This window comes from Oxyura jamaicensis, chromosome 11 (assembly GCF_011077185.1).
Source record: "Oxyura jamaicensis isolate SHBP4307 breed ruddy duck chromosome 11, BPBGC_Ojam_1.0, whole genome shotgun sequence".
Lineage (NCBI taxonomy): Eukaryota > Metazoa > Chordata > Aves > Anseriformes > Anatidae > Oxyura > Oxyura jamaicensis.
In genome coordinates, this window is record NC_048903.1 from 21,105,699 (window position 1) to 21,118,590 (window position 12,892).

At 38.3% G+C, this 12,892-nt stretch overlaps 1 protein-coding gene across 2 annotated transcripts in view; it reads left to right on the plus strand.

The window, feature by feature from the left end:
* AP1G1 (adaptor related protein complex 1 subunit gamma 1) overlaps positions 1–12,892 on the plus strand; it is a 43,830-nt gene continuing 30,938 nt past the window's right edge. Inside the window, exons 1-2 of one of the 2 annotated variants that reach the window (XM_035336642.1) lie at positions 1–5; positions 8,393–8,596. In XM_035336642.1, the coding sequence (XP_035192533.1) occupies positions 3–5; positions 8,393–8,596 (207 nt within the window). In that variant the 5' untranslated portion in view covers positions 1–2. Of the gene's footprint in view, positions 6–8,392; positions 8,597–12,892 lie in introns of those variants that run through there. The other variant, XM_035336641.1, reaches the window with a different exon arrangement.

Below are 12,892 nucleotides of genomic sequence, written 5' to 3' on the forward strand. Positions count from 1 at the left end.
TAATGGTGCTGTAATAAGAGTAGAGAGGTCCTTCTGTATCCTTGTTTGCAGTGTCCTGGCCAACGAGTCAAGGAGGTTAATGTTCTGATTCTTGATAGCTTCTTTGCATACAGAGTTCTGAATTCTCATAGTTGTAAACTAATGAGATCACAAAGTTTATTTGTGGAATAAAATGGTTGTCAACAGCAGCAGAGGAACTGAAGATGTCTGTTCTTAGGCATGCAGACAGACTGCACTAATTAATGCAGTTCAGATTTGGAAAGTTGCCTTTCAAAGTAGAAGGGCTAATAAAAATTTTAATTGCTTCTGAAGTTGCTCATATTCAGTGAAGTGCCTCTTTTGCATTAATATTTACATTTATTTTTGAGTTGTGTATAACTTCAGACTGTTTCAGAGATGGGCTGTTTGATTTTTTTGATTTACTAAAAGGGCAAACTCTTCCTACTGAAAGTGATACTAATTTGTTCTATATGATACTCAGGTGTTTTCTGAGGAAAACAATCTGGTCTATTGTGGTAGTAGTGTTTCTCTATTTGATGAGAGCTTTGAAGTCAGTAAGTGAATATATGATGAGGGTGTTAATCAAAAAAAGAAGGCGAGTGGAAGCAAATCTCTGCTAATATCACTACTAGTAGTAAGGTTAGCCTCTGTCTGATGTTTGGAAGAGATGCTGTAGGTAAAATACAAGATAAGAACTTCTAAGACATGGCTGAAGTTACCTGGTGATACTGCAAAGTTGTATTAATGCATGGAAAAAATGTGGTGTCTCATTTTTCCTTAGGCTTTACCAAGACAAAGCAAGATGTGTGTTTTTGTCGCAAGGTAGTAGCGAGCAGGTGTTGTTTTTTTTTTTAAAAAAATAACTCTTCAAAGAAGTAAAATAACCAGATTATGTAAAGATAAAAATAAGAATCCAGAAGCAGGTAAGAAATACAAAGGTGTAGTGTATGTAGCTCAAAGGTGATTGAAGGATGAAAACAGAAGCCAGGAAATCTGAAATAAAAAATCTTGTCTATCATGCTGATCAGCTGTGTAGATGTGCTAACTCTTCTTCCAATGCTTCATTAATTATGTTCTTAAGAAAACGTTTTATCTTTTTATTTGATAAGTGTTAAGAGGCTAATATTTGTAATCGTTGAAAGCTCAGTGCATCCTTTAAAGCCAGTTCAGGAATTGTGCGGTTTGGTGTATATGTACCATCGTGCAGGAATGGGAGCTTCATCAGAAGTGTTTTCCTAGTCTTACTAAATTCTGTTGTTGGGTGTAGCTGCAGGAAACAAAGAGAAGTAGTGCTGTGTTCAGCCCGGTGAATTATAGGATTTCAAACTGTAGGTCTCTTCTGTCACTGTCCTCTCCTGCCCCCCGTCTCTGTTACACTCACGATACGCTTCCTGTTCTTTAAATGCACCTGGACATGGAATCATCGCTGCCCCTCAAACTGCTTTTAAGCTCTTTTTTTTAAGGCATATTTTGCATACTTGACCTTTTTTTTTTTTTTTCTCCAAGCTATCTTTGTATAGTGCAAAGTAATACTGATGCCTTGTGTTATCATACTGTATCAAACTACCCTCTGCCTTAATTTATTACTGGTTTCCTGATGTTGCTTATTACTTATTAGTTCCCTCTGTTCTATTAAATAGCTTTTTCTCAAGAGAGATTATTTTCCCCCTTGAATGTTGTATGGTTGGCTGCTTATCTCTTAACTCTCTTGTGTTGCCTTTGCCCTTAATGATGTTGACAGTGTTGCTTGGTTAGGTGTTTTAATATTTTCCGTACATATATATTGATAACACTAAACTATACACCAATCAACCCCCGCCCCCAGATTGGTCTCTATTTGTAGTGTTTAATTCTGTTTTTACTGTCAGTGTGTGTGTGCTTTTTTCTTTTAAGTATCTTACAGTAGTGTAAAGCGTGCTCGTAGTGCTGTGGAGTTTAGGCTGCCGGTGTTTTGTGGATAACCACTGCAGTTATTCCCTTCATACAATCTAGATATATCTTATGCTTTCTTTTTGTGTTCAGGAGGCTTGATTCAATTCTACTGAAGCAAGAAGGGGAATTCTGTTAACTGATTTCAGTTGGAGTTGGGTCAGGCTTTAATTATGTAACTTCCTAAAAGCTGTTTGGTTTGGGTGGGTTGTGTTTTTTTCTTAGGAGTGTGATCGCTTATAGATGCGTTGGGACAGAGCAACTTATTATCTATTTTTTAGATCTGTTTGAAAATGTATATTTCTACAGTCTTGGTCTGCTTTTTAGGATGAACCAAGCTCAGAAATACTCAGTTATAGATTTTCCTGAAAATTGTATGCACCTTATTTGAATTGAAAATTTAGGCTACTTTCCCCAAACAGTAGAGCCATTCTAAAATTATTCAATGAGCCTCAATGGGTCTCATGTCTTTGTTTCCAGAATTCAAGGCGAAATAACAATGGAATTTAAAAACATGTCTGATGTTTTGTCCTCAACGAGTTCTTAAGTGGTGGTGTTTTTTTTTTTTTTTTTTTTTTTTAAGATTCCATTAAAATATTCAAAAACTTTTTTTTTTTTTAAGATATAGGCTAACATTTCTGAATGGATTACCCAGGGGCAGGTCTCAACTCAATTACATGTTTAAGGATTGTAAGTCTTTATGCTGCAGTTCCTGATAGGTGAATGTAGCTTGACCGAAGCACTTTAGCATTTTACATGTGGGACTTCGGTTGTATCGTGTGCTGCTTGCAAATATAAAAGGTTGTTTGGTGAACAGTTGTATTTGAATGTTATTGTATTCTCAGGGAGGATTTTATCAAGGTTTTATACTTACATACTTTTGGAGTAATGGCTTGTTAAATAAAATCTTCAAATTTTAAACAACACAAACTTAACTAGTAAAATACTTTTTCAGGAGAAAATAGCTGTTTAGAGACATAATTTAGACTAAAACTAAATGTTTTTAATACAGTATGATTTCTGTTTTCCTGATTAACAATTTCTTTCTACTTTTGGATAATTTACTGAGAATAAGTTGCATGAAGAAAGAATATTTTCTTCATTAGTTTGTTCAGGGGAAGAACTCATGAGCTGGAGAGGAAGGCAAATCCCGGAGTTAACACTTTTTATAAGATCCAGAGAGCAGGAAAAAAAATGTTTCAAGGAATCTAGACACCAACCACCTAACCATTGGAGCTAATTGAGTTAAGTGTCTAACTTTTTTTAGGAACTTTTTAGGAAGCTCTGATCTTCTTGATAGTAGGCTATACTAAAGCCTAATGCCTTCAAAATAAGAAGGATAAAGCAGACTTGATGAGGTAGAAAAATTCTGTTGATCATACCAGATATTGTAAACTTAACAGCTAAGATTTTTTCCAGGTATTCAGGGACCAGCCCTGATTCCCAGAGCTTGTAGGTAGCAAAGAAATGGCCAAGGAGTACTACTACTGTAAACAAAATGAGGAAAGAGGTGATTGCTTTTAAAAATTGCATTGTCATTTATGTTGATATGAAGGAATAAAAACATGTGCCTGTACCAGGGGAAGAATGTTAGCTAATCCTGAAAAACAAGACCTGCTACTCTGAAGGAAGTTCTAAGCTGTGTTTAACCAGCTAAAATTATACTTCAGGTTTGCTGTTACCAGATGATAGGTTTCCTCTCTGTTAGTCATCTAGTGCAATAAAATGCATTTTTGTAATATAGAGGTCTGTAAAATCTCATTGTTCATGGCAGTTTATTTGATAGCTTCATAGTTGTCACCTCAAGCTGATTTACCTTAATCCTTTGCATGGTTCATAGTGTGAATTTCAAGATTCAAATTTCAAGACAAATTATATAGTCAAAATCGGTAGATTGCTTCTTACGTGTTTTAGTTCTTCTAAGTTCTATGCTGTTTAATCCTATTTATATTTTGATTTTGTGAATTGGCAATATTCTTTTTGTTTTAGCTCTCATCAATAAACAGGTTATTAATATATGCCCATAATTCCTACCTTTAGTGAAATCTGTATGTCAAGTCCCAGTGGAATTTTGATGCTGTAAGGTTCCACTGACTTGGCAGGGCCATGGTATGGTTATGCTGCGTGTTGTCCATACTTCGTTCATACGATCAGGGAAATCAAAACTATTTGGCAGTAAATCATTTTGGGGGGCTTGTTGGAGTCCTTTTTCACTCTTTGTGCTTTTTATTATGCTGCTGCTTCCTCGAGCACTAGCTATGTAACCATGGAGCCCAGGAGGCCCCATGCCTACCTAGCTGTTATTGTTTGTCACTATGCTCAGGTTCTAGTCACGGATTGCTTGGCAGAATGTGTGTGGAAAAATGTTTCTTTCCTATTGTTCTGCAACCTCTCACAATCCTGGAAAACTAATATACAAATAATGCTCGGAGGTGATTTGACTAAAGGGAGAGGACGTTTATATATACTTGAAAGGAACAAGAAAAGGGAGCCAGAGCAATCTTGTCTTCTCTCTCTCTCTTAGTGTTTCTTTTGTCTCCTTACCTGAATGCCTGAGAGTGCATGCTGATTAGATATATATCATGCAAAGTAGTTGCTATCTTGCGTGAATTAGGTGTTTTCCATCCTGCAGGAATATCCATGTAACCTTGTTGCTTCATTCTAGCTCTTCTGATTATTATTTTTTTCCATCAAGCCTGCAAAATATGTGCTAATGTTTTGCAGTCATGCTGCTTACTACATTCAAGTCCTAGCATTGTGGGCTTAACTATTAAGTTACAGCCTGCCCCTTGGATAGGAGTCATCCAGAGGAATTTGGGATTGTACAGGAATTGCTGTTGGTGTCTTTTTGGGTCACCGTTCTGAGTACAAAAACATATATGATCCTCTAATCCTCAAAGAGCTATATGAATCAGTGTGTGTGGGGGGGGGGGGGGGGAGGGGAGAAGGGAAAAAAAATGATTCTGAGTGACATTTTGTCAATCTTGTGATACCTGCCCAAAACTTGGTTTGTTGGTTCAGATGACTTGGATTTAGGATGATTAGCTTTTCTGGCCCTGCAAGCTATGGATCTTTGCTTGATGACCAAGGGGCATGTGTTGCTCATCTTTGAGTGCTGGAAGAGATGAACAGGCAGTACATTAAAGTTTCTACTTAGACATCCCTGTTTCTTTCATTCAGCAGTTACTGAGATATTGAGGAGATGCACTTCTTTTCCCATCAGTTATTAAGATACTGAGGAGACACCCTCTCTCTGTTACTTCCCCTATGCACCTGCTGCTTTCTGTACTGAGACAGGAAACTGGGTTAGATCTGTTTCATGCCTTACCTGGCATGGTTGGCTCTTGTTCTCTGCCATCTCCCCTTTATGCCCTGTTCTGCATCAATAGAGGACAACGCATATTTGATTGTGCAGTCTGTTAATAAGCTTCACCATGTTGCTTAAACTATTTGGGTGTATGCACATTGTGTTGTGTATACAGTCATGCTTAGTAGAAATTCAGCAGGAATTACCCAAGGTGTGTCACATTAAAGGTCTGTTAGCATTATAATAGGCTTTGGAATGGTTAATAATAGTAAATATTAATCTGTTCTGGAATACTTCTGAATTTAAGTATTCTCATGTCCTAAATCTCTTCATGACTGCAGTAACTGCTGTATACACTTGCCTGAAATTTCTGAAACTTAGATGAGATTCCCAGTTTATTGGCATGCAAAAGAATCTTAGACTTACAGTTGAGGGTGGAAAACAAAATGCCTGTTGTGAGAATTTCTTGGTAGCAAGAAAAGCCTTTCTTATAGGGAGGGAGGAGGAAGCCAACCTGTTACATTGCATGGCAATTACTATGTACTGAAATGCTTTTTAAAAAAAAAGTGCACAAAAAAGTATCTCAACTCCCAAAGAGTAAGTGTGTGAAGTGATTCTTGTGAGAGTGAGCATTTTTTTGTAGATGTGAGTGTTATTTTTTTTCTTTTTATGGAAAGAATTGAAAGATGTATTTAAAAAATGCTAAATTATTGATTAAAAAAGGAGTATGGTTGTGAAGTTGCAGCACAAATACAGAAATTCTAAATGTTGGAAAATAAATTGTAGCTTCATCTTCTGCCCTTCATGCTGTCCTCCTTGTGAGCACTTCTGAATCTCTCTCTCCTTATCAGGCAGGATTTGTGTGAGAGATAGAATTGCTCTGAGGAAATTGGATTGGACTGCGTCTGTACTAACAGCATATTAGTATATTACACAAATAGATGAAAAAGGAGGTAACCTTTTAATCGGCTATAACCTGAGTAAAACTCTTATTCTTCATTTCTTTGCTTTCTGATATGCTGGTTCATTGTTTTACTGCTGCTGTGATACGAGGAGGAAAAGTAATCTTTACAGTGTGGTATGTTGATTTGTTTATGTAAGGGCATTTGTAAGTATAGGTTATACATTTCTTTCAGTGAATGGATGATGACAGAGTGACATCATACCAGATTGCAGCTGTTTGTTTTCATTTTCTGTGCTGCCTCAGTAAGGTAGGGAGTCCTGCCTTAGATTGGTGAAGGATGCAAAATAAAGGTTCTTATAAAGGTCTGCTTTGGAATTGTGGTATCTTCATTTGATGCTGTTCCATTGGCTTAAATAATTTTGGCTGTCTGTTGTTTTACTTTGACATACAGGGCCAGACTGACAATGATGTGCTGAAGCTCTCAATAGACATGCCTACCACAGGTGTTTGTTGGGCACAGGCCAAGAAAATAGCGCTGCTGTTAACAAGTCACAGGCAGGGCAAACTCGTGTTGTGCAATTTATAACCCCTTCAAATGTAGTGTGAAAGCAACAGGACCTGTGATATCAAAGCAAAGTAATACCAATCTTAATTTTGTTTGCAGACTATATGATAGGGTTTCAGAAAGTTTGCAAAGAAGTATCTGCTTAAAGCTAACAAGCAAAACCCCCATGATTTTAACCTGTACTAGCTGTTGCCTGTATTCTCAGGAACAGTAGTTTCAGATCTAAAGCCTCTTCATGGGTATGCACTTCAGTTGTGTTGCTTACTGCAGGAGGGAAGGCTTCACCTCTTCCCTGCTGCATCTCAGATCTCCTGTTGTTGTATGTTCTCATTGCCTTGTGTCAGCACAAGTCAAACTGTTTTGTTTGAAGACTGCTTCTGTTGAAAGGAAAATAAGCTGTTTTTTAGATTGCCTTATCTGGCATGCCGTGTCCCAGGCAGGCTGCTGGTAGAACGATGGAAGGAGTGGAATCAAGCACCTCTTTCAGCATTAGCCTGCTCATAAGTCACCTTAACAATTATGGAACTACTACCTGTAGACTGCAGAGGAATGTACCTTCAGTAGTGCTTTTATTTTTTATTAATTTCTCCCCAGTTTTCTAACAAAAGCAGGGCATATCAAAATATCTGAGAGGTATATTGAGGGGTGAGGGTGGGAGTAGGAGGTGAATCCAGGCTTAAAAATGATGGACTCTAACCAGAGTGTTGCCACCCAGGAAAGAGATTTGGGGGTTTAATAGACTGCTACATGAAAAACACCAGCTGAGCACTTTGTAGCAACCACAACCTCAAACCGAGTGTTACACATCACTAGGAAAATAAGAGGGAGTAAAAGGAGAAGACATTTTATGCAAATAAATATGACAGCATAGCTACTTCTGAAAGGTTGTGTGCAGCACTGTTAAACATAGTTTTAAAGTTTGGCTTTCGTTTGAGAGTAATTCTTCTCCTGAAGAATATTCAAGAGAATTGTTCTGTAGGTCAGGTGGCATCATCACTGTTCCATATGGTGAAGTGAAACTACTTGAAGTCTGTGTAGAATATGCCTTTCTTCTGCAGTGTCCTTCATACAGTGACAGGCTTGTTTTAGAAAGAATCGTTCTGGCTGTTGCCTAATAAAGGTACAGTGTCAACTTGATTCCAAAATATATCCGCACAGATAGCATTACTCTTCCATCAGCTTTTTCTGCTGCATTCCACCACTCAAAGTATTAAGTGTGCATGACACAAGTCCACAGGACTTTTGAAGCCCAGCTATTTGAAACACCTATCTAACATCTTGTGCAAGTCAGTAAATAGCATTGCTTTTTGTAAAGAATTTCTGTCTCAAGTTGTCACGATTTTTGTGATTAATTCTCTTTGAGCCCGACTTCCCTGGGGAGAGTAAGATGATGTGAACATGAGAGCATACCTTGCATACCATTTCTGCCTGTTTCAGATCAGGAGTCATGTTTATGTTCGTTTGATAGTTCAAAACATTGTGAGAATGTATATTCCTGGAAGGTACAATAAATTCTTCTGTTTTTCAAGTTTACTTTTAACCATACAGATGAAGCAGCCTGTATTTTCTTAATTATTTATATAATTGTATGGGAAGAAAGAAAACTTTATGTTAAAGTATGAGACAATTATTAAGCCATCGGATACAGTAGAAGGCGGCTTACGGATATCTTTCCTTCTCCTCCCAGAGGATGCCAGCCCCCATCAGACTGCGGGAGCTGATCCGGACCATCCGGACAGCAAGAACCCAGGCAGAAGAGCGTGAGATGATTCAAAAGGAGTGTGCTGCTATCCGATCATCCTTCCGAGAGGAAGATAACACATACCGATGCAGAAATGTGGCAAAGCTGCTGTATATGCACATGCTGGGATACCCTGCGCATTTCGGACAGGTAGGTTAGTCTTTGATGCTTGCTGTGCTATGTGCGTGTACCAGTATGCTTTATGTATTTTGGGTATATTGACTAAATTAGAGCATTCCTAGCTGCAGTTTTGCCTTGATGTTTTGATGTTTGTTTTCACTCACGTTCTGAATCTGCATTAGTTAGTTTTGACTATGTTATAGACATTTGCTGTTTGGAACCTGTTCTTACATATTTTGTTACGAAACTTAGGGTTGGTCAGACTTTGCCAGGCTGTGTGCTCCTCGTTGCCCATGTTTCTGTAGAGCAATAGTTCTTAAACCATTGTCCAGTATGGCTATTTCTAGATGGGTTCAAAATGGCACATCAAAGTTCTGTCTCTGGAAATTACCAGATGCTTCCAAGGAGTTTCTATACTGTTCTACTTCTAAAATAATCTGTTCTAGGAAGATAATAGCTGGTCTGTTGCCAGAAATAAGAAATTGGTGTTCTTTATACCCATCTTACTGAAGTGACTTGGAGAAAGCCAGTATGGGTTTTCCTACTCTCTTGGTTTATTTTTGACACACTGTTTCTCAGTCAGATTTTGAAAAATGGAGACAGGAAGATGGAATTCTTGAGCTACAAAATGTTCTTCAAGTTGAACTTTACTTAGTATTTGAGGCATAGTCCATTTTTCTTAGAAGTCAGTAAGCATCCTGTTAGTCATAGTCTAACCTAGGCCTTCCATCAAGCCAAGTAAGAAGGCAATCAAATTGCAGATTGCTGTAGTCCTTAAAGTACCTTCATGTCCTCAGTCTACACATTTGGATTGGATTGACTGATCCGCATGTCTCACTAAAGCAATGAACTCAAACTACATAAATCAAATTTCAAATAGTCTTATTGTTAAAGAGCAAGTCTGGGCTATGCTTTGAGTTTAAGATGAGTTCTCTTACTATATATCATTGGATTCTTCCCACAGAATAAAGAGCTGTTGCTTCAGAGCAAGTGAATTATCCTGTACTTAGTACTACACATGGCAGGGTTCCCTGGTCTAAGAGAGAAACATCCTGTCAAAAATGTTAAGAAACTAAGAGCTCCAATAATAATAATAAAAATACAGATAAGCATCATCAATAATTTTTACACTCAATCTGTTTTTAGGAGTATATTTAAATTTATTTAAATTATTTTTCATTGTTAGTCAAGTATTTAATCCTGTGTGTGGATGATGAGTAATTCTTCAATTTCTGCTTTGGTTGGTAATGGTAAATTACCTCTTTGGTCTCAGTGGAGAAAGAATAAAACAGGTTATATCTTTTACTGCTGGTGTTGCTCAAACATCTCAAACATTTATGCTGACTGTTCTGGGGACAGAATCATCCCATTCTATGGCCTTGTTTCCCATACAGTTTGTAATTTGCACTTTCAGGAAGTTATAGGGCCCAAGGCTGAGAACGTGTCCTCAGTGCTTATAACTGGAAGGAGTCTTTCAAAGTACTTATGTTGTGTAGGTGGAGTATATGATCTCCATTCTTTCTCAATAGCAAGAAGCTTGACTGGGTTGGGGAGCTGTTGAAGGCAGATGCTATTCCAGCAGTAGAATCTTGGAGATAGGCAGTCCAGCATTATAGACAATAAGTTTCTGAGAGTGACAGGATAAATGAGTAAGGACATAAGTTTTGATGAAAAACAGGAGAGCCACAGACTGTTAGACCCATGTCTGTCTTAAAGATGAAACCAGACATCTGACTTGAGCTAGTGTGATGGTTTTACTCAGCTGGGCAGCTGAGCTCCACCACAGCCATTCTCTCCCTTTTCCCCCTCAGTGGGAAAGGGGAAGAAAATACAATGGAAAGGGCTCAAGGGTTGAGAATAAGGATGGGGAGATCACTCAACAATTATTGTGACGGGCAAAACAGACTCAGCATAGGGAGATTAATGAAATCTATTACCTATTACTAACAAACTAGAGCAGAGGGTGGGGGGGAGCGGAACTCACTAAAAAAACCTTCCCCCCAATTCCAGCTCCTACCCCCGAGAGGTACAGAGGAACGGGGAGTGGGAGCTGTGTTCAGCCCCTGATGCTTCTCCGCCGCTCCTTCACGGCCACTCTCTGCCCCTGCTCCAGCATGGGATCCTTCCTGAACCGATTCTCTGTGGGCTTCCCACAGACAGCAGCTCTTCAAGAACTGCTCCAACATGGGTCACCCCTGCAGCTTCTCGCTACCAAAACGTTGCCAGGTAAACCCAATACAGCTAGTGGTGTGGATGAGGTAACCAGTAATAAAAGAGAGGTTAGAGAATGTGTCAGAAGTAGATCAGCCATTCACTTCCTTTTTTCCAAGGCAGGATTTCTCAACTGTGACCCAGGAAATCTTGTACAGAAATATGGGCATGAGTGCTATATTTAGCCAGTGCATGCTGGGATGCACTGTGTGGCAAGCTGTCTTTTGAGCATGTGCAGAAGCCATTTGTGTAAGATTAGAAGGTATCAGGCAGCCAGACATCCTGGACAAATGGTCAAATTACTTTAAAAATACATATGTATTATTTCCACTTGCAAAAGAATTCTGGTCTAAAGATCATCTGTGCCAGTAAAAACTTCTGTGGGTTGTAGTCTGGCTATATACCTCTATATATATCAGGCTTTACTGATGTATCTGTAACGATGTAGTAAACTTTAATTGTTGTTCCTTTCAGTGAAGTGGTTATAGTGGCATAAAGACTTTTTCCACTAATTAAACCTAGTAAGAGCTTCAGTTGATTGTGTTACTCAATAGTGCTGTGCATGAAGCTAGTTTGCATGTATTTGTACACAAGTGAAGAGAGCTTGTCAGCTTTTCACAAGGTAAATTTCATTAATGTCATTCAAATTCAGAAGTACTGAAAGTATCAGTCATTGATGTGCAGTCATGTGTTTCCTTTTGCTTGTCCTTAGTTGTTCATCTTCTACTTTTTTTAGCTGTTACACTGTAGATTAGAGGCCATCAGTTCTATATTGAATTTTGCTAAGGCTTGTATAAGAAAGCATCTTGTAAGCTGTGGAAAGAATGTTGGTTCAGAGATGCATTATTTTCTTACAGAAAACACTGGAAAGATAAGAGGTAAATATGTAGTGTTCTGTGCCTGCTTGATCTTGTCTGTTCATGTGAGTTCAGTTCTCCTTTTGGATGACTGATGTTACTATTCAGAGGTATTTTTTAATTCTAGATCTTCAGCCAAGTTAAACCTAGCAAACCGAACTCAGTTTCTCTCAAGTTTTTTCTTACCGGTTTGTCACAAACCACTAGCTGTCTGGTTCATGTGTGGCAACCTCTTGCATAGTTGAGTTGTATGTTCTGGTTCTGTGCAGTTGTGAGAACTTATGGCTAGACCATAGCATTTATTCTCTCTGCCATTTCAGTTTAAATTTTTCTTACCAGATTTCCAGCATCCTGTACAACTTTACCCTCTTGATGGGTGTATGCTTCTTGCATCTCACCTGTGCTCTGTTGTCCTGTTCAAGCTTCCCTATAGCTAAGGTCCATGAAAACCTTTTCATGCTACCTCGTATTTTTGCCTATGCATGCCCCTTTCACGTCCTTTACAACAAACTTTTTGGAATCTTTGATCCCCTCCGTACATCCATTGTATATGCTTACTTCCTGCCCCATTTAATCTGTTAAATGGCCTTATGGGATGTGTTTGTGAGAAGACAGGTTTCTTACTTGCTCTGAGAAGCCATTTCTGCTATTTTGTCTGGAAAGTAGAGACTGGATTATACCTGGCTAATCATCTGTTAGAAAAATATACTTTAGTGCAGTCATGTCAGAAAGTCTGTATTTGTGTTCTAAGAAAAGGCTAAGCTTAAAAATTGCTTAACAAATTCTGAAGTCAGCTGAGTGCAAGTGACAGTTTTGCATGTTATCTAAGGAATCTCCTTTATGCTTTTGAACACAGTTGGCACATTTCTATGTGGCAAAAGGGAAACTTGTAGTGCTGCAATGCATATGATTTTAGTTAAACCTTAGGGGTTCAGATAGTGGTTACGGAACAGCATAAAAACTTAACTATCTCTGACTGTACCCAAGGTTTACCTAGCTAGCTACTTAGTTACAGCTTATAATCATCAAATTTGGTTTTGACAGCTTAACAGAGCGTTGATCCTCTCTCTGGTGGGCAGATATATCCATTGATGTGCTAAAAATTTCCAGTGCATATTAAACATGACCCATCCTCTGGATTTCCAGAACTTCATTTTTTTTAAAAATTATTTATTTATATTTTTTTATTGATGGATCTCTTGTCTCTAAATGTGTTATTTTTCACTTTTGTGCTCTGATCCCACTTGTCTTGTATATC